Source organism: Astatotilapia calliptera, chromosome 18, assembly GCF_964374335.1.
Source record: "Astatotilapia calliptera chromosome 18, fAstCal68.1, whole genome shotgun sequence".
NCBI classification, from domain to species: domain Eukaryota; kingdom Metazoa; phylum Chordata; class Actinopteri; order Cichliformes; family Cichlidae; genus Astatotilapia; species Astatotilapia calliptera.
Genome location: NC_137439.1, coordinates 9,742,462 through 9,763,745, shown reverse-complemented (window position 1 = coordinate 9,763,745; position 21,284 = coordinate 9,742,462). Strand labels below are relative to the sequence as shown.

The window sequence follows — 21,284 nt, the reverse complement described above, 5'->3', positions numbered from 1 at the left end:
ATTTGTACTGCACTCTACATACAAGCACAACAGCAAGCACAAAGTGAAACGTCAAACAGAGAGATGTGTAGGTGTATTTGAACCCAACTTTATGCAGACAGGAAGTCTCTGCTTGACTGAACTTCCTTTAAAGACAGATTGTAAAACGTAAATGCAACACACCCTGCATGCTGTATGAAACAGTATATGCAGTATATCATAACATTGGTTGTTACATCTACATGCTAACTCCTTACAACTGAAGGAGATGAATAAAAGATTATTACTATAGTTCAGAAAGTAAATATTAAATGCATATATCACATTTATCACATTTCACGCAAGGTTTAGTTTGTGGCTGTTAAGAACTACAGTATACCCCAAAGAAGTTGTGGTTCAGTTTGCTGCCTCAGTCCTTTCCTGATCATGTACACACAGACACACAAAGTTCAGACATTAGAACAGTCTCTTTTACTACTCATTTAACATACTGATCAAAAGGCAAACAGTTGTCCCTTCTATTTTCCCTGGTGAATTTCATGTTTCTATCCACTGAGTTGATGTGAACAGCGAAGGCTTCTACTTCTTGGGTTTTGGTTTTAACCCAGGTTTCCTCCACATCTGTACCGGTGGCTAGGTGCTGTCACTGTGAAAGAGCCCAAAGATTTACTTTCACTTCCTCCGTGTCAAGGCTACTTACAATGAGTGGCACTTTTGTCAGTGAAAACCCTTGTTGTATTTAAAATAAGTGGTGTAAAGGCAGAGTTCTAACAGCAAATCTGATTGGAGGGAAAACATTCTAGCTCCGATAGTGGCGCGGTGCTAGGAAATGTTGTTGGTGGCTGAGTTTATACTGCTAATGATGAGTCTGAGTAGGACTCCTTCTTTCTGGATCTTTATAAGTCCGTATACACAGGCTATAGCATCCCCTGGGTACAGATGGTTATACTTAGAGCAGTCAATGGCTTTATCCTATGCAAGTTAATGCTTGTGGGGTCTCATAGGTATTGTCACTGAGGAGTGTAGTAATCGTGGGAAGATAATCAGCTGAGCTGAATACAACAGTGCACCTCCCTTCGTCAGCTGGTAATATGTTAATGTTTTGGTCTTTGCACGGGGAGGTGATGGCCTTCATTTCTTGCATTGTGAAATTGCACAGAGGAATTCAATCACTTGGTAATCGTGTTGGACAGGTGGGCAGACCAGCTCAAAAGTAACACACTGCCCTCTTCTGGTGAGGTTTAAGAAACACATTTGCCCCAGGAGCAAATCCTCAAACATTTTCATGATGGGTTTAACTAATAAATAATCATGAATGTTTTCTTGTCTTTAAATGTACCGTATGATGTTGGCTTGAGTGCATTGTTACATTTCTTATGCACAACTTTGTGTTTTCATTGTATAAGATAAAGAAACAGGGATTTATTTTTTAACCAAAGCTGCTACAAGTGAAAAAACAAACAAGCACAGAAGTTTTCTACATAAGACTGAGCTTTATATACATTAGAAAGGTTTATTTTTGCTTCTTTTTCTTCTCCATGAGATGCACACTGATGACAGCAATCACCATGATAATCAGACCGACAGAGAACACGACTGTCTTCACCACACAGACGGAGATCCCATCTGAACCTGCAACACAGGAAAACAGACAGATTTCTCACAAAATGAAAACAGCATATCCAAACAGCTAATCCAAACGTTGAACAACAACAGAGCCCAAGTTCTAAACCACTAATTTCTCTAAAAAATGTGAATAGCAGTTTGTGAACTTTGTAACTGACCAAACTTTTTATTTCCAAATAAAGGAAATGTATAGCAAAGTTTCAGTGACTGAGCTTGTGCAATAGCAGATTTGAAAACAGATAAGTTACTCAGACCAACAACAATTATTGTGAGATGTTACATTTTTGTTTTGACTTCAATAATAATCTCACCAGAAGAAATATCTTTTTGTTCATCAAAAGTAAGTTGTTAGTCCAACACATTTGGTGACATATCTGCGGGTGGGGACAATTTACTGATGGTCTTACCTGATTTTCTTTCACAGTACGGCTTGATCACCTTCTTGTTTGCTTTCCAGCTCACTTTGTTGCTATGATTACAAAAGATGGTATCTTGCTGCAAGTAAACAATCAGAGAATAAAAATATTTTGAGACGTTTAAGCTCTTTTCTTCCACTTGCAGGCAGTTTTGGGCATCACATCTAAAAATGCTGCTGATGTTAAACTCCACTGTGCTGCAGGTCACAGTGAGGTTACAGGAGTCTGAACTGCTGGAAAGATGGTCCACTGTCAGCTCAGCACGAGATACTGGATCTGGGGAATAAAAAAAACTGTGAATGGATGTTTCTGATGTATCAACATTTAAAAACTGTACTGGCAAGAGAAACGTACCTTGGACTATGACCTTGTATTCAGCTATACTTTGCTCTTGTCCTCCAACCACAACTGCAGCATAATCTCCACAGTCGCTGTGTTTTACATTCTTTAATACCAAAGAGAAATTCCGTCCAAAGACCTCAGCTCTTCCTTCATAACTGTCAAACAATATTGCTTCTTTATTATAACTAATTTTGCCAACATAATTAGTAATATTATACTTCCAGAAAAAGTCAGTCTTTTTGTCAAGTACAACAGATTTCTTTACATCTAGGTGTAAATCACTTCCATGAAGGAGAAACACGTTTTGGAGGCCTAAAAGAACAGAAAAACAAAAATGTGTTGTCAGAATCATGTCATGTTCACCTGTGATTCCTTACTTTTATCAGATACAATAATGAAAATGAAAACAAAGGCTTGAAATAATACATGCACAATGAATTGAGAATACACAAAAATCCTTTTTGTTCATGAAACCATGAACAAAAATGACTTTTTAATGAGATGTGTCGGAATATAAAGATCTTTTTCTACATTCTGTCTGTTAAAAGTGCTGCTTTGTGATTTGAGAGTCTTGAGAATTCATTAGTTATTATTAGTAATATTATATATTCTACCACACCATTTATCTTCAATGAGTTCTGAAACTTTGATCCATTGAGCTGTCCAATAGCCTAATGAGAGGTGTTTAAATCACTTTTGTATAATCTGTGCTATATTGGTTCCAGCTCCAACAGTGTAAAATGACAGAGGCATACAGTATATTTTCATTATGACCAAATTAATATAAATTATTTTTGTTTGTGCTATGGTAACTATAGTAGGGCTTGTTTTTGTGGCGTTAACAGGATACGTTTCTCGAGGTTTCACGAATAAAACATACTCCAGTAGAGAATCTGTAATCTATATTGCGTCACACCAAGAGAATACGAAAAATTACATTTTTAGAATGAGTGAAAACACGGCATTTCACCAGGATTTCAAACTAAAACTTAGAACATAAGGAGCTCGAGAGCAGGTGACCATAGTGAACATATCCAGGAACAAATACAACCACCTTTTAAAACTGAAAATTCTGGGTCACCTCACTGACCTATTAATCTTGCTTCATATAGCACACTACTTTGGCATTATTGTTGGCAGTAACAGGTAAGAACCTTTACTTCCATTAACTACTTTGACAAATCGTCTTCAGACTCCGAAAGAAGCACATCGAATGCAATCACGATGTACTTTAAGACTTTAATATTAAACAAAGCCACTCGTGCTACTAACCCCTTCTTCCATACTGCTCTAATAGAATCTTACATGATTACAGATGACACATATTCATTACTAATCAAAAAATAACAACTACCGGTACTATAAAATAAAAGGTTTGCTCTTTTCCTGTTTGCCACTGTTGTTCCTGGTGTTCAGTTTGCTGATCACAATAAAACAAAACGTAACAGGAAATAACACACCAGCAACAAAACATGTCTCATTGCTCTTTTCATACCTTGTGCCTCAGTGCAGAACAGCAGCGCCAGTACCACCAAGAAAAACATTGTATAGTCTTAAGCTTAATGCAACACCATCAAAGCCATCAGTGTGTTACTTCTGTTTACAGCAATGATGGAACCAACAAAGCCCACCTCTTTTCACAACTTTGTTTCCTTGTCACAGACTGTCAGCGCAAAAACAAACACAAAAACATCTCCTCTATAATTTCCTCTCAGAGCCCTTTGTCACCAGTTAATAATTGTTGGAAAGAACTGAAATAATTGTTAAGGAAACAGTTTTAAATGTAAGTGCACAAAAAAGTACTAGTACTTCAATATGCATCTAAAAGGGCATGTTTTTTCACAGGAAAAGCTGAGTCTCGCCTCGCTAACACACAAAAGAGCAGGAAAAGTTCATGCAGAAGTGATATCTTCTGTTGTCAGTTTTAACGTGTTGGCCTTACTTTGAATAAGAATTCAAACAGATTGTCTTAAAAAAACATTTAAAAAGAAGTGTAGTAGTAAAGTGTATCCTATACTATCGAAGAATTTAGTGTATGAACTGTATAAACTTGAGAATAGGTTAAAGAAAAAACTGTACTGAGTACTTAATATTTTGCAGCAGATGTACTATTGACCTGTAGACTACCCAGAATTACTATTTTAAACACCTGATGTTGTAGTTGAGTTGGCGAGGAAATGGAAAAAAAAGGATTTTCATCAGCGTCAAAGTGATTCTGGAAACTGCCAGAGGGGAAAGTGGCACTTTGGTGGTGCATAGTGTGGATGGTGTGCTGCCAACATTGAGCGGTGGAAGGATTACTAGGAGGATCCCGCTGAGGAAGCAGAGGTGGTTGGCTTCTTCCTTAGAGACTGGGTGAGGGGTTTGATAGTTTGGGAGGTACTCAGTGTATAGCTCCTACTCCTCCACACCTAGGGAGCCAACTGAGTAGTTCAATCATCTGACTAGAAAGCCCTGTGTGCAACTCCTGTGCCATGTGTTCTGGGGATGCTCAGGCCCAGGGGAAGAGAGCAGGGCTGCAACGATTCGTCTCCATAATGAATGACATCAACTATAAAGATGCGTCATATTGTAAAACCACGTAATAAATGCGCTTTTCTAACTGCAATACATTACAGGAAGCTATGGGGGCAGCAGTACCGCCTAATAACGTCTGCCAAAACTGCACTCGAGGAAGAACATAGTCAAACGGCAAAACAGGAGGAGGGAAAAAAATGGAGGCGGGGAATTTAAAATATGTAAAAGCATTTCACAGAAAACGCACAAAATTAAAAGCAGACTGTGCAAAGCGGAGCATTACTCCAGTGCACGAGAACTAAAATGCACCGACACCCTTGAGCTTTGACGTCAGTTTAATTGGCATTAAGCACTTTATTTTTATTTATTTTAGCCATTTTTAAATGGTAAATGGTCTGTATTTATATAGCGCTTTACTAGTCCCTAAGGACCCCAAAGCGCTTTACATATCCAGTCATCCACCCATTCACACACACATTCACACACATTTTTAGTTTCCTATTTTCACTTTTTTTTGTTTTGTTTAAATACTACTAGCATTTTAATTTATATTACCTAATATTTTGATTAATTTCATTTTTTAGCCTGATGGTAATGTTAAAATTACATTTGATTATTTTCAAATTCATGTTTCCTGGGTCATAATTTTAACTTGCTGTGGGATGAGACAACAGGGTGATTCACAGGTGGGAAGACTTGAGCAGGTGAGGTACTTTAGCCTAGAACAGGAGGTTTGCCCACAGGAAGCAGAGATAATAATTATTAAAATAATCATTGACTAATTAAAGAAAAATCAGGCAGATTAGTTGAAAATGAAAATAATCATTAGTTGCAGTAGAGAGATTCCCTCTGTCTAGTAGCCCTGGGAATACCAAGGTGTTCCCTTAGATGAGCTAGATGTGGGGGGTCTCACTTATTTACTTAGGAAGCTGTCCCTCAGGCATAAATTACCCTGATTTCAACTTGATAAGAAAAACATAAACATAAAGGTTGCTTTACCCATTAACGTTTATTTGTTCTGCAGCACTTGCCTCTAAAGGTCCTGAATGCTATTTGGACTAATATTGATTAATACTCATATATACGCCTTTATTGTTTCACAAGGGGTTAAAAACAGAATATCCACATTTTAGACTTGAATTGCAGATTTTATTACAGCAGCTTGGCAGGAGCTAAGCAAAAGCCAAAATAAATAAGAGAAGTATAATCAAATCACATCAATTCTACTCATTTAATTAACCCACTCTAAGCTAATGTTGATTTTTTCTTATCTTTGGGGTGAGAGAGGTTGGTGGTGAGACAGTTCCAGCACCATAGATGTGTTCCACCTCAGTGCTCTGTGTTAATGGAAATGTTTAGGAAAGCAGGATTTCTCAAAGTTATAATTCACAGGGCAAACCCTGGTCTTGAGACTCTGCGATCCACCTGGTAAATAATGGAAGTCCAAACCTTCTCAGAATTATAATTCAACATGTGAATGATGATGATGATGATGAGCAGAAATAGAGCCAAATCCAAGTCTGCAATTTCAGTCCACTGGCCAATCTCCCCCTGGGACCTCTGCTAGAATTTTCAGCGGTGAACTTCTGGAATCCCTTTGAACTGCGAGATGAGCAGTTCAAAGAGTTGAACTGCTGCAGACTGACCCAGTGGACCTCCAGGCAATTTATGCTTTATCAAGTGCCCAGTCGCCCCACCTATCTCTCTCTAATATCTAGCCAACCAATCAGATGTTTACACAAGTTTCACTGATCTTCAGCCAGACCTCAATATTCTTTCCATTTATGACCTTTCACCCACTTTAACTAAGGCGAAGGCCATTTCATTTCATGACTTCATTCAGTTGAGATTTCATTAGCACATTCACTTCACATAATTCCTTTTAATACAGATACTTGTTTCTTTAAAACTTTTGCATTTGTCATTCATATTCATTAAATACAATATATTCAATGCAATCCCCCTTTTCACTAAATCATACACTTTAAAAGTCAGACATTCAGTGTTCTTAGCATGCTCTCATTCACACACTCACACTCATATCTCTCAAGGCTGTTTCTACAGCTAGGCCTGAGTTAGGCCTGTCTCTAAAATCATTATTCTCTTTTCTTACTTTTCCTTATTCATCATTTTAGCCTCAAACATCTTTAAATTTACAGATTATGTTCTGACCAGTATTGCACATAATTAACTATCAGCAAAATCACATATGAATAATAATTCTGTGTTTAACCTTTACAACATTTAACTCTATTTTTCTTGTTCAAAAGTATAATGATGGGTTGGTGACATAGTTCTTATCCTCTTAAACTCCGACATGAATAAACAGGTCGATGATGGATTCGCGTTTACACACACAAACATTAGAATTTGCATTTTCACTACTCAGACTGCATCTCTCTGTTAACATTTAGATCAAACTTCAATCTTTGATCTTAAACCTTATAGATGATCTACTTACTATCAGAATGGGAAAAGGTCTTTCTAGCATTGTGACCATTTCAACACATAAGCCTCATATGGCTCTCTTCCACAGCATCCTGTCTTCCTTCTCTCACCCCAAACGGTCGTGGCAGATGGCTGCCCCTCCCTGAGCCTGGTTCTGCTGGAGGTTTCATCCTGTTAAAAGGGAGTTTTTCCTTCCCTCTGTTGCCAAAGTGCTTGCTCGTAGGGGGTCATAATTGTTGGGGGGTTTTCTGTATGTATTATTGTTGGGTGTACCTTACAATATGAAGCGCCTTGAGGCGACTGCTGTTGTGATTTCAGAATCAGAATCAGAATACTTTATTCATCCCGAGGGAAATTAGGGGTTACAGCAGGCAGCACGCTAATGGCGCATGCGCACTCACAAAGGAACCTTCTGACCAACTTTACACAAACATCACATTGGGCAGACATGTCAGAAGGTAGGCTGATAGGAAAAAAAACAACGAAAATACACTACATGAGGTAAGAGGAGGAGAAAAAAAAAACTCCACTCAGACTGAGCTCCTAGTGGGAGAACAGTTTGATAAAAGAAAAAACACCTCAGCACAAAAGCACATGACTATCAATACACCATAGAAACACGAGACAAGCAACAGGGGCGGGTAAAGGGTAAGAGAGAGCCGGCGTAGACAGCGCATCCGGTCCTGCAGCATCTGTGCTGGTCCAGTTGACTGCTATCATCCCCGGTAGGGCACAAGCATCGAAGGCGTTGGAAAGGGAGGGGGATGAGTGAGTGCTTATCAGTGTAAGTGTGTGTGTGTGCGTGTCCATAGTTTAGCTGAGACAGTGTCCTTCGGCCTATCAGGCTAAGTAAACAGTCCTCCAGCCAATCCAGGTGTCCTTCATGGGGCGGGAAGAATAGTCATCACACAGTCGTTATCAGGGAGTTGTTTTGGTGGGCTTGGCGCTATATAAATAAAATTGAACTGAACTGAAGGCTGGGTATCAGCTGTGATGGCACGGTGCATCTCTCCTTACTCCACGTTACACAACAGTAACCCACTGCCCTCTTCTGGTCGTGTTCTGGAAACACACACAGTTAGGCGAAATCGGACCCATAAATACAGTTTTTGCTGATGTTTTTTTTAAAGAACAAATCCTCAAAAAAAAAAAATCAACATTGAGTAAAGCATTATTTTTCCAAAGTGAAAAGATTTTTAAAAAATTATTAATACATGCCCTGTGAAATTTTCTTGTGAAGTATTTATGTACGTTTGTAGTCTGGTCCATTTTTATCTTTTCTTCTTATGCTTTGCTATGAGGTAGACACTGATTACAGCCAACACCATGATGATCAGACTGACGGAGAGCAGGACTGCCTTCAGCAGACAGATGGAGATGCCATCAGAGGGAGTCTCTGAACCTGCAACACAGAAAACCATGACTTCACCACAAACTCAGATCCAGAATGTGACATTAAGCACAAGATGGTCAAAAGAAAACTACTAAGGTCTAAATTTGAATTTAAATAGATTTAATAGCAATTTTTTTTTACTTTGTAACTTAGTGAACTCTAATTCAAAATACATGCAAGTACATGCATAAAAGGCTCCAAAGAAAGACCTTATGCAATACCACGTTTTAAGTTTTCAATATTTAATCAATTATTTTTCACTCTTTCTGATAGGTTTGTAGCTTGAACCTATCCGCTGGAACGTTGAAGACAATATAATTACACAGCAAAGCAAGACACGGGTAGGCAAAGTTCTTCATGTTACTCATGCATGAGGGAGACCTGCCTGGAGTCAAGTGTCGTTCCACCACTTGACCTCCGTCAGACTCTCAGCCAGGTTCCCCACAGCACTCCTTTTATTGTGGTTACATGAATATGCATAGGGTCATTAACATATAACATCTTACATAGGTATACATGTGAACAAAGAATACTGCGTGTGTGTGTGTGTGTGTGTGTGTGTGTGTGTGTGTGTGTGTGTGTGTGTGTGTGTGTGTGTGTGTGAGGTCAAGATGTGACCCGCTGGTGCCAGGAGTCTAACGGGTCCATCTAAACAAAAGGCTCTTACACTCAAACAGATATACGTGTGTTTGCTATACCATATATCAATAAGAAAAGATAAAACCTCTCCTAGGGGGTATGTGATCTATTCCAGGACACTCTGTGGAGGAGTGAACGCACTCCCCTCTTCATGCTACACAGAGTTGTTACAGACCTCCTAGGATGAGACATTCTTTCAATCTACAAATGATTATATACTTCTAAGCATATATGGTTAAATATTTCTAAGCATAAATGACAATCAACAATACAAAACCTAACACTTTCTGCTTTTTGTCATGTCAAACATAACAACAAACTACTTGTAAGCCTAACAAAAAGGTTCAAGATTTATGTTATTATTTTTATGAGCCAATGTTCCACATGTACTTATTTGTATTTTTCTAAGTTTGTGAACATATTTAATTGGAAACACTAAATTTTTATTTTAAAAAAAGAATTGCTCCCACTCTTTAAGTTTAATTCCAACCTATAAATTGAAATCAAGCACCAAAGGCTGTGACTTTCTTGGCTGATTCTCAGCAGGTCTGAGTTTCAGTGTCACATTCAAAAGTGCTGCTAATGTGGGTTTAGTCTCTCAGTTTCTTTCTTTTTTTTTTATCACTAGGAAGCTACTGACAAATTTGGTGGTATATCTGTGGTGGAGAACATAAAACAAAACACTACATCAAATACAATGCATGATAAAAATATTATGCAAATACTTCTCCCAAAAATGAATGGGTATATTCCATTTGAAAAAGCAGCACTACTAATGGGAAGAAATTTATGAATGAACAGTAATTAATTATCAACATTATCTACCCAGGTCTTTAACATCAGTTTGCTATTAAATTCTATTTCAGATAAATAGAAGCAGACAAATGATTTCATATGATTAATTTTGCACTGCTTGTTGTGGTTCTGTGCTTATATAATACTCAACATGCACCTTGGACTATGACCTTGTATTCAGCTACCCTTTGTGAGATTGTCTTTTATTCTTACCTGAAAGTGTCTTGCAGTAAGATGTTATCTTTTCTGTCTTGTGTTTCCAGCTCACTTGGTTGCTGTGATTACAGATGATGAAGTCTTGCTGCAAATAAATAATGAGAGTGGAAGAACAGGGCTTGGCTTTTTTTCTATTTTCTACATGAGAGCAGTTTTGGGTGTCACATCTAAACCTGCTGCTGATGTGAGAATCCACTGTGCTGCAGGTCACAGTGAGGTTACAGGAGTTTGAACTGCTGTCCACAGAGTCCACTGTCAGGTTAACTGGAGAAACTGGATCTGAGGAGCAACAACAGGCACAAAGAGAGTTACAGCTGGTCTATGCTGCATGAGTATTTAACAGTTATAATAAAAATAGAAACCTACCTTGGACTATGACCTTGTATTCAGCTACCCTCTGGTTTTGTTCCCCACTTACTATTGCAATATAATCTCCGCTGTCACTGTGTTGCACATTCTTCAACAGCAAAGAATTATTTTGTACAAAAATCTTAGCCCTGCCTTTATATGTGCCAAACACTACTGAATTAAGATAATTACTTTTAGCTACTATGTGAATGATATTAAATCTCCAGAAAAAATCTGCCCCTTGGGTGAGTGCAACAGAGCCTTTTATATCCAGAAGTAAGTCTTTTCCATGCTCCACGAACACATGTTCAGGCCCTAAATAAAGACAAATAATAATTATAATAATATCATAATCAAGTACATCCATGTTTATTGTTTCTGTTGGTTGCATGTGTTTTTGTTATGATCACAAGTTGATTGAAAAAAAAATGTCTTGATCAATCAATCAATCAATCAATCAATCAATCAATCAATCAATCAATCAATCAATCAATCAATCAATCAATCACCCTTTAAAAACATCCCAGAAAGTCAATTCTGAACATCTTTCACTCAAAACGCAGAAGAACAGAATCAGCTTGTTGGGAATTGATCAACAATTTTTTTTTTAGCAGTAAGCTAATTGTCTAAGGAGCTTGGAAAGAAAAGTGTCTGGACATCAGTTCATCTTCTTGAGTTCTAGGGTCAAATGGTGGAGAGGTCTGGGCATTCCTCAGACAAACTTAACAATGTAGTGTATGCTGTACAGTGTACATGGGTCATTTCAGCTCAGGAAATCGCATGATAGGTGAGGCTAGGTTTTACAATGAGCTTACCCGAAACCTTGCCTGATTGTGACCTACATCCGTTTTCACACCTTGGCTCGTGTGAACTTAAGAAACTTCTCGGATGAGACGTGAAACATCTTCAAGCAACTTAAAGAAGTCAGGACACTTTTCTTTCCGAGCTCCTTATACTATCATGACCTGGATGACTAAGAACCTTCACAGACAGTAAGTTAATTATTAATTCAAACAGTTTTTATAACAAACTAGAAATTTACAGAATTGAATCAATTATAATTTGACAGAAACATCTAACCAATTAAAAGCATTTTGGACATCTTTGGTGGAATATCACTTAGTTAATACCAAATTCAAATTCAAATCAAATTCAAATTTTATTTGTCACATACACAGTCATACACAGTACGATATGTAGTGAAATGCTTGGACAACTGCTCGTGACCTAAAGAAAACAAAAAAAGGAAAAGGCTATGAATAAGATAGGAAATAAATATGAAAAATTAAAAAGGGTAAATTTAACTAGGAAGGAATAAAATATAAATTAAGGTTAAAAATGAAATAACTGTACAACACAAATTAGAATGAAGGGTAAATTTAACTGGGAAGAATAAGATAAAATATATAAATTAAAGTTGAAAATAAAATAACTGTACAACAAAATACACAATACACAATATAGAACTATATAAGAATGTATGAAGAAATCTAAATATAAATAAATATATACACAATAACAGCAGCTGTACAAGTATTAACCGGAAATGAAGAATATAGTGACCAGTGTTGTGCAAAACCAAAGTCCAGAAAGTCCAGTGTGTGTGTAAGAACTATATGTGTGGGTCAGTACTGTGTGGTGGTGTGATTGAGAGACCGTATCGCCTGCGGGAAGAAGCTCCTCCTCAGTCTCTCTGTGTTGGTCTTCAGGGAGCGGAATCGCTTTCCTGACCTCAACAGAGAGAACAGTCTGTTGTTGGGATGGCTGAGGTCCTTCACGATCTTCCATTTGCTTTGTCTTTGATAAACAAACAAATAAAAAAAAAAACGTGCCCATGCTTACATAAAAATATTGCCAAATGCTAAACTAAGATCCAATAGTACTGCTTCAAGTTCACCATACTGCGGGTCACAGCCTCAGCTGTCAGAAAAAGAGTTCACTCTCAGCTGACCTGTACTGTTATTTAAGATTTCTTTAACATATTTTCCACACTGTGCTTGGAGACATGTTGGAACAATTCTTCTCCAAGTACTTCTGTTATTAAAATATCTAGAACAGGGGTCGGCAACCCTGGGCTCAGGGTTAACTGATGGCACGACCATAGATGAACTGGCCATCAGGCATACCGGGCACATGCTTTTTTTTAATTCTTTTTTTTTTTTGTAACGGTATAAACAATGAAAGGTGGTGGATTGGCTATGGCGGAGCTTCCACAGATTCAGTAACATTAGCAAGTGGTGGAGGCTGGCAGGTGGATGAGGGAAAGGGGAGGCAGGAGGAGAGACCCGAGGCAGCCGCCGGTCCGAGTGTCAGGTGAACTGAACTTCAGGTAAGAAGTTATTACCTGCAGTCTATCTGGGTCAGATATAAACCAAGTTTAGGTGGAGTTTATTTTTGTTGTGCTGACTTTTTACAGTCAGTTATATGGCTTTTTCCTATAGGAAAAGCCATATATAATACCTGGTGGGCCGGTCTCTAGTCAAAATGCCCGGGCCGATTTTTTTGTCCCAGTCCAGCCCTGGGCACCACACGCAGTGAATTAATCTGAGAAGGTGCATTAAAAAATAAATGGCTGCGCCAGCGGTGCACATTGCAAAGTAGCTCGCATAGACACATTGGTTGTGCCGCTTCTTAATGACGGTATTTTAACTAACAACCCCAACTATCAGATTCAACTTGTAATTGGCTAAAAATAACTTATCCTACCGGTGAGAGTGATGTTGTTAGCTTTCCACATTTCGACACTTCAAAAGCTTCAGGAGCTTTCCACTCAGCACAGCATCAGCACCACGGAAATACATGGATACAGCCGTAGACTCGAGACACAATGCGTTTTTGGGACTTTCAGGCGTATGGACCAATGTTTTATTTTCTGAACAAACCAGAAAGCTTTAATGAGCAGCTAGATTTGTCTCGCATTAACTGGCTGAGTTAATGCCAGTTAATGCAACATCGAAGCAGCTGGAATCCACAGCTGTGCGTGTTCATGGAGCTTGCATGTTCACCTGCTGGACATACCTGACAAGTTTAACTGTCTTCAGAACATTGCAGAGGCCTTATTGACAGTACTTGGCTCTACATATCTGTGTGAGCAGATTTTCTCTCACACGAAGAGTGTCCTCGGGTAGCTGTCTGAATGCTGGACACTCGGAGACCTGTGTCTCTGAGAGACCAGAGATCACATTAACATGTGTAGGGGAGACCGGGGATAGTTGTAACGTGGGTCAGTTGTAACGCTTCCAATTTCTCCAATCAGGGCTAAGTTTCAAATGATGTGACTCATCCTGTGCATGCCCAACTCAGTTCTGCTATCACATGTGAAAAATCAGCACATTTTGTCAAACACAGACAATTTAACATGAAAAAAAGTAATTTGTATGCCAAAAAGTAAGTTTTTCTACTTTATTTCAATGTTTAATAGCATTATCTGCTTTGCAGTTAAAGTCATCAAACTTAAATTATGTTATTTGTATGTCTATGGGGATATATTCTGTGTAGGTCTTTAGCGCTAATGTTTTAGCCGTTGGCTGTAATGTTAGCTAGTTCATGGCTATAGGAGTCTGGGTCAGTTGTAACAGCAACAGTCTGAGTTAGTTGTAACAATAATGCAGATGTTACAACTTGCCACACTTTTACTTTAACTTATATTAAACAAGTTGGGGCAGCGACATCAGCAGAGAGAGGTTCACTAGTCGCTTTTGTATATGCGGTTAATGCCATTGGCAACACAATTACTTCACTGTTTGTGTTCCCACACATACATTATGCAGACCACTGTGTCAGAGATGGACCAGTAGGAAGTACTGGTGGAAATAAATCAGGATGGGTGCAAGAAACAGATTTCCTCATCTTTCTGAAGCACTTTGCAAACCACACCAAGGTAAGCCATGATAAAAAGTAATGGAATTGCGATGCTGGTGAACAACTACATTTTTTCAGCTTCATTGTTATGTTCAAAATTGGTGCAAGAGCTGTAGGTTATAATGCCCACTGAGCCAATGAGGCCAAACTCAAGGAAGACCAATGAAAATTAATGAAATATTCAGTTGCAGAAAATTCCATAATTTGTCTTTTTTGGGGGGTTGGAATATGTTCAAAAGCTAGATTTCTGCATTCTGTCACACACACACACAGCTACATAAATGGCTCTAAGTGCATTCATGTGTTGAATAAACAAAGATTACATGTTAATATTTTGTTAGTACCCTTATTTCATTGTGTTACATTTTACCCCAGGATATGTTACAACTAACCCAGACTATGGGGTTAATTGTAACATTTCACTCTTTGTGTTTGAGGCCATACCATGCAATGGGTAATTGTGCTGCAAAGAAAATAGCTGCACTATTTAATAGCCGAGACATGTAAATACTTTGGATTACATTTTGAATCCACTACCTTAAACGAGCTCCAAATTACAGACAAAAATGTCAAAATGTTACAACTATCCCCGGTCTCCCCTACCCCTGTATTAACAAACATGGCATATTGGCTCAGTTTATTTTTCTTATCATTGTTGTGAGGAGACCATAAATAGCATGTGCATTTCTGTTGTATAGTTCATTTGCTGTTATGGATAAAAAGTGTCTTTTTTTTTGTTTCAAAATAGCTGATAGCTGCCAACGTCTGCAAACTTTAGTTTATTATACGTGTTTTGTAACACTTTATAATAATGCCACTGCATTAAGCATTAGTGAGGTACTAGTAAGTTATTAGTAAGTGCTTAATTCATCCTTTATATTGTATATCATTATTCCATACAAATATAGATACAGAAATACAGACAATGTATACTCAGCTATGACTGCTACTACATCACTGCCAGTAACAATCATAACCATAGTTATAATCACAGTCATAATAATATCTGTATTTATAAATGGCTTAGTAATGATATATGATTACCTAATTGCTAACACCTTACTAATGGTTACTAATGTGACATTATTTTAAAGTGCTACTTTAATATGTAATCAAACAGGATGGGCAGTATTTTCATTAGTTTTCCTGCTTTACAACTAACACAAACATCAGTGGAAATTCATGCAAGTAGACGCGCTGCATTTTGTTCTAACAAAATAACACATATATTAAGATTGTGTCTATTTAAAGAATAAAGAATAAAAAGTAATATCAAAAACTAGCGTTTTGTACCTTTGGCCTGTTCTGATCTGTTTGATGAAAATAAAGCAGTTGACCTTGGTATTTTCAATTACACTTAACTGGCTATTATTCTCTTACCTCTTGTCTCGGTGCAGGACAGCAGTGCAAGTATCACAAAGAAAATCATTGCAGACTCTTGAGCCTTCTAAACACATGCAACACCAGGGAAGTGGTTTATACCTATGACAGACCTACACGGGCAGCCCCTTTTCACAGCAGTGTAAAAGTAAACACATAAACTTTTCAAGTCCAATTTCCTTTCAAAGCAATGTTTCACAACTTAAAATCTGTCATGTTAAAAATGTTAATGTATTTTATTAAATTTGGTTACTTTTGGATTTAAGCACTTGAACTTACATATGTAGCTCGCTAAATTTCCAGTGTTAGCCACAATAATTCTCATATGTCTATGTCCCATTTTCTGGTGGTTGTGTTACATAAATGCTACATAAAGTTGGAAAATGAAGGCGTTATAGTTTAGCTCTGAGCTGACCACAGTTTCACAGCTGCACAGTCTTGCTACAGAAACATTTGCTGAAAGCATTTGTCGGCAGTTGTCAAAACAGATGTGGTTACACATTCAAACTGCTTTCAGGTTACAGAAAGCAAATGTGCTGCAAGTGGTCAAAACAAATCAACACACAAGAAAAAAAAACAGCCCATTTTAACTTGATCTTTTTCTACATAAATTGTGAGTTACTTGAAAAATTGTTTGACAACAAACTGTTTTTCTTTGCTTGGTATGAGGTCGACCTCACTATGAGGTCGACACTGATAACAGGAAATACCATGAAGATCAACTTTGACATGTTTCCTTGTTTGATGGAGTAACCTTCTAAATATCTTAATGACTGTTCAATATGCAGATAACATAAATATATCTTTAAAAAGACTCTACAATATGATAACAGGTTTACTTCAATGTACTGTTGCTGTATATAAGGAGGCTCGGTCACCTGCCTTTCTATGTTCACTGATGGTCGCATTTCCTGACATCTTTTGCTGCTCGCTGCCTGTTAGGCTGGACATGTACAGGCCCCCTAATGTGGTATATATGTTCTGCCCATTGCATAGGAACTGTGGATATCTGTCTGCCTAATCCAACTTGTTTGTGTACATAGAAGCCTCTTTCTTGTGGCGTCTCCTGTTTGTGTTGCGTTGTGAAATTAGTACTACTTAACAACGCAATCTACTACTAGTGTTTATACTGCTTCTATAGGTTGTGTAATCCCAGTTTCCAGAGGTTTGAAAACATGTTTTCTACAGGCCTTGAGTTAATTTTTTCTGGAGCTTTATTTACAGTTTTGTCTGCATCTCCATTTATCATGCACGGCTGAGACAGTCAAATGAAGTTACTGGAAAATGATCATGAACAGCATGGCACCTTCTTAAATGAGACTAGGTAGTAAAAACTATGTGTGAAGGAATGCAGAGTGATCAGCAGGCATTTCCAAGATGGTGCGGACTCTTGAGCTAAAACAAAAGTGAGCAGCTGCAGGCTGGGGCAGAAATGCTGGGTTTCAGTGTCTTTATTATTTTAACAAAATTTAACAAATGACAGGTTTAAGCTGTTTACAAACAAATAAATTGATTCATTGAAATGAATAAACCAGTGAAAGAAAAACAGGAAAATGTAAAATTAGAAAAAAAATACTGAGAATCTGTCATGGTCCTGGGCCATGTTGGCCCAGTGTTCTTAGTTTCCTTGTATGTTTGTATTTTGTTCCTTGCTTAGGCCATGTTTTCTGAGTTGCCCTGTTGTGTTGTTCCCTAAGTGTTTTCCCTTCATGGCTTTTACCCCCTGTGTGCCCCTCTGTGTATCTGTGAGCCCTCGTCTCTCCTTATGTTTTATTCCATGCTTCCCCTGCCCATTATGTCTAAGTTCTCCCCGTGCTCTCTCTTCCCCCTGTGTGCCCTCTATGTATTTATGAGCCCTCGTCTCCCTTTGTGGTTGTTTCATGTTTCCCCAGCCCGTTATGTCTGTGTTTTCCCCGTGCTCTCTCTCCTCCTGTCTGAACCTCTGTGCACTTCCTGTTTACCTTGTGACTCTCACGCCCGTACATGTCATGTTCAGTTCACCCCGCCCTGTCTCGTTATGATTATCAGTGTCACCTGTGTTCCCCGTGTGTTCCCACTTTCCTCGTTAACCCTCTGTGTATTTCTGTCTGCGTCTCCCTCTGTTCAGCGTGACGTCGTCCCTCATGCTGTGTGTGATTCCCCCGTGTTTCCTGGTGAGCTTTATGTTAGTTTTTCCCAGTTTAGTTTTGTATCTCCTATTATCTTTGGTCAGCAATAAAGCTGCTTTTTGAGTTCATCCCCGTGTGTGTGAGTTTTGCATTTTGGGTCCTCCTCCTGCCTGCCACACAGCCGAGCCTTGACAGAATCATTTTGAGAATAACTCAACAGGCTAAAAAGGAATTGTTTTTAAAATAATCTGTATTCATATGTATTATGCTGATAACAACATTGATATTCATAAACAATGTTGGTATTTGTAAAAAAAATATTATACTTACTAATCATGTAAATTTCCTGCAGCTGTCATAGACGCCCCCATTGCCGTCCATAAAAAATTACCCAGTCCAAATGTTGTCATGGCTGGATATTCAAATTGTGGACCTAGTTTGGACGTCATATAGATGTCCAGAAATGGTCATGGACTGATGGACCCAGTATAGACATGATCGGCACCTGTATCCAACCCCCAATTTTTAGTGGGATTTTTTTTGTGTTGCTTCAGTTTTTGTGTTTGGTTCAGTGATATTATTTGGTTCAGCTGCATGCAGCTTTTATTTGGACACTATCCAGGCTTAAATGGGGCCTTAATAATTTTAGTGTGTGTGTGTGTGTGTGTGTGTGTGTGTGTGTGTGTGTGTGTGTGTGTACCTGTTTGAGGAGTGGTTAACCTTCTAAACTCTTCCTTTGTGGCTGGATGTGTAGTTTTCAAAATGTTTTTTTCCCCTTTCCTAAAAATAAGCTTAAACCTTTGAATTGTGGAATCACACCTCATCTTAGTGCACCTTACTGATGCTTTTACTCATTTCCTTGGGTGACATTTCCAAGGTGGTGATGTTGACAACTTTTGGTCAAAGGAGCTTGCAAAGAAAAGCGTCTGGACTTCTTTAAGTTGCTTGAAGACGTTTCACCTCTCATCCGAGAAGCTTCTTCAGTTCTAAGGTCAAATGGTGGAGAGTCCCAGATATAAACCTAGTGGGAGTGATCCCCCACAGAGGGACAAAAGGACCCCCTGATGATCCTCTAATCACCTGAGCCAAGGTGTGAAATTGGGTGTGGGACCCAATCAGCCAGAGTTTCGGGTGTGTTCATTGTGAAACCTGGCCCCACCTTGTCATGCGAATTCCTGAGGTCAGATGGCCCAGGATGTGAGTGGGCGTTAAGGCGTCTGGGAAGGGATCTCAAAACTGGATTATAGATGGCAGAGAGTTGGTGTCGTAAACCCCCGCCTCTGTTCAAAGATGGTCGCTCACAGTGGACATAGATGGCTTCTTTCACTCCTCTTTCAAACCATCTGTCCTCTCTGTCCAAAATGTGAACATTGGCATCCTCGAAAGAGTGTCCTTTATCCTTAAGATGCAGATGGACTGCTGAGTCTTGTCCTGTGGAGGTGGCTCTTCTGTGTTGTGCCATGCGCTTGTGAAGTGACTGTTTGGTCTCTCCAATGTAGAGGTCTGGGCATTCCTCGCTGCACTGTACAGCATACACCACGTTGTTAAGTTTGTGTTTTGGCGTTTTGTCTTTCGGGTGAACCAGTTTCTGTCTGAGTGTGTTGCTGGGTCTGAAATTCACTGGGATGTCATGCTTGGAGAAAACTCTCCTGAGTTTTTCTGATACACCGGCTACATAGGGGATGACAATGTTGTTGCGTCTGTCCTTCTTATCCTCCTTCGCTGGTGTCTGGTCTTCTTTTCTGTGCCTCTTTGCTGACTTTAAAAACGCCCATTTAGGATAGCCGCACGTTTTGAGTGCTTCCTTTACATGTGTGTGTTCCTTCTTTTTTCCTTCAGGTTGAGAGGGAACATGTTCTGCCCGGTGGTGTAGGGTCCTAATTACTCCAAGTTTGTGTTCCAGAGGGTGATGGGAGTCAAAGAGGAGGTACTGGTCCGTGTGTGTGGGCTTCCGGTAAATTTCGATGTTGAGTTTGCCGTTCTCTTCAATGTGCACGGCGCAGTCCAGGAAAGGCAAACAGTTGTCCTTTGTGTCTTCCCTGGTGAACTTGATGTTTTTATCCACAGCGTTAATGTGCGCAGTGAAGGATTCCACTTCTTGTGTCTTGATTTTGACCCAGGTGTCGTCCACATATCTGTACCAGTGGCTGGGTACTCTTCCTTTGAAAGAGCCAAGAGCCTTCCTTTCCACTTCCTCCATGTAAAGGTTGGCTACAATAGGTGACACGGGGGAGCCCATGGCACAGCCATGTTTTTGTCTGTAAAAGCCTTCGTTGTACTTGAAATATGTAGTGGTGAGGCAGAGGTCTAACAGTGTGCAGATCTGATCGGGTGTGAAGTTGGTCCTGTCCTCCAAGGAGCTGTCTTCTTGTAATCGTTTTCTGACGGTCTCCACGGCCTCCGTGGTGGGTATGCAAGTGAAGAGAGAGACTACATCAAAGGACACCATGGTTTCATCTGGATCCAGGGTAATTTTCTGAACCTTTTCGGTGAAGTCGGAAGTGGCTCTTCTGTGTTGTGCCATGCGCTTGTGAAGTGGCTGTTTGGTCTCTCCAATGTAGAGGTCTGAGCATTCCTCGCTGCACTGTACAGCATAAACCACGTTGTTAAGTTTGTGTTTTGACGTTTTGTCTTTCGGGTGAACCAGTTTCTGTCTGAGTGTGTTGCTGGGTCTGAAATTCACTGGGATGTCATGCTTGGAGAAAACTGACAACTTTTGGCTGCCCAAAAAGATGGGGGGGAATAGTGAGTGTCACGGGCAAACCATTAAAACTATTTAAGAAAGGCTGGTGACCCCTGTTATAGAGTCTGACAGCTGCAGGGATTATATACAAATATTCAACTATACCAGAATTAAACTAGGTCTAAAGAAAAAAAAAAGGAGTGAGTATCACTACAAAGATTAACCCACAGTGGTCCTCATACCACAGTTTGATATCAGCAAACACCGAGAGCATACACTGATATGACACCACAGCCATGCTATCAATGCAAACACTGATAACATAGCGTAAATCGAATTAAATCGGAACTTGATGAGACCTTTTGAGTAGGGCTGGGCGATATGGCCTAAAATCCATATCGCGATATAATTTGAAGCATGTGCAGTAACGATATATATCACGATATATATTCTTTTCCTCTGTATAACGTATTTCCACACAAAAAATCCTTTAATTTTCTCCAAAATCGAGAGTGTGCCGTATGTATGAATTC

At 39.1% G+C, this 21,284-nt stretch overlaps 2 protein-coding genes across 2 annotated transcripts; both read right to left on the bottom strand.

Moving 5' to 3' along the window:
* Positions 1-931: 931 nt before the first annotated feature.
* On the bottom strand, positions 932-3,989 carry LOC113010764 (uncharacterized). Its single transcript, XM_026149971.2, has 4 exons — positions 3,859-3,989; positions 2,376-2,675; positions 2,013-2,297; positions 932-1,611 (listed from the first exon to the last, which is right to left on the bottom strand). The coding sequence occupies exons 1-4, from the start codon at positions 3,905-3,907 to the stop codon at positions 1,493-1,495; spliced, it is 753 nt and encodes a 250-aa protein (XP_026005756.2). The 5' UTR covers positions 3,908-3,989; the 3' UTR covers positions 932-1,492.
* A 3,659-nt stretch (positions 3,990-7,648) lies between these two features.
* Positions 7,649-13,456, bottom strand: LOC113011285 (uncharacterized). The gene is made up of 4 exons (XM_080293026.1): positions 13,426-13,456; positions 10,738-11,034; positions 10,369-10,650; positions 7,649-8,730 (listed from the first exon to the last, which is right to left on the bottom strand). Exons 1-4 carry the CDS (start codon positions 13,454-13,456, stop codon positions 8,600-8,602), a joined length of 741 nt encoding a protein of 246 aa, XP_080149152.1. The 3' UTR covers positions 7,649-8,599.
* Positions 13,457-21,284: the final 7,828 nt, after the last annotated feature.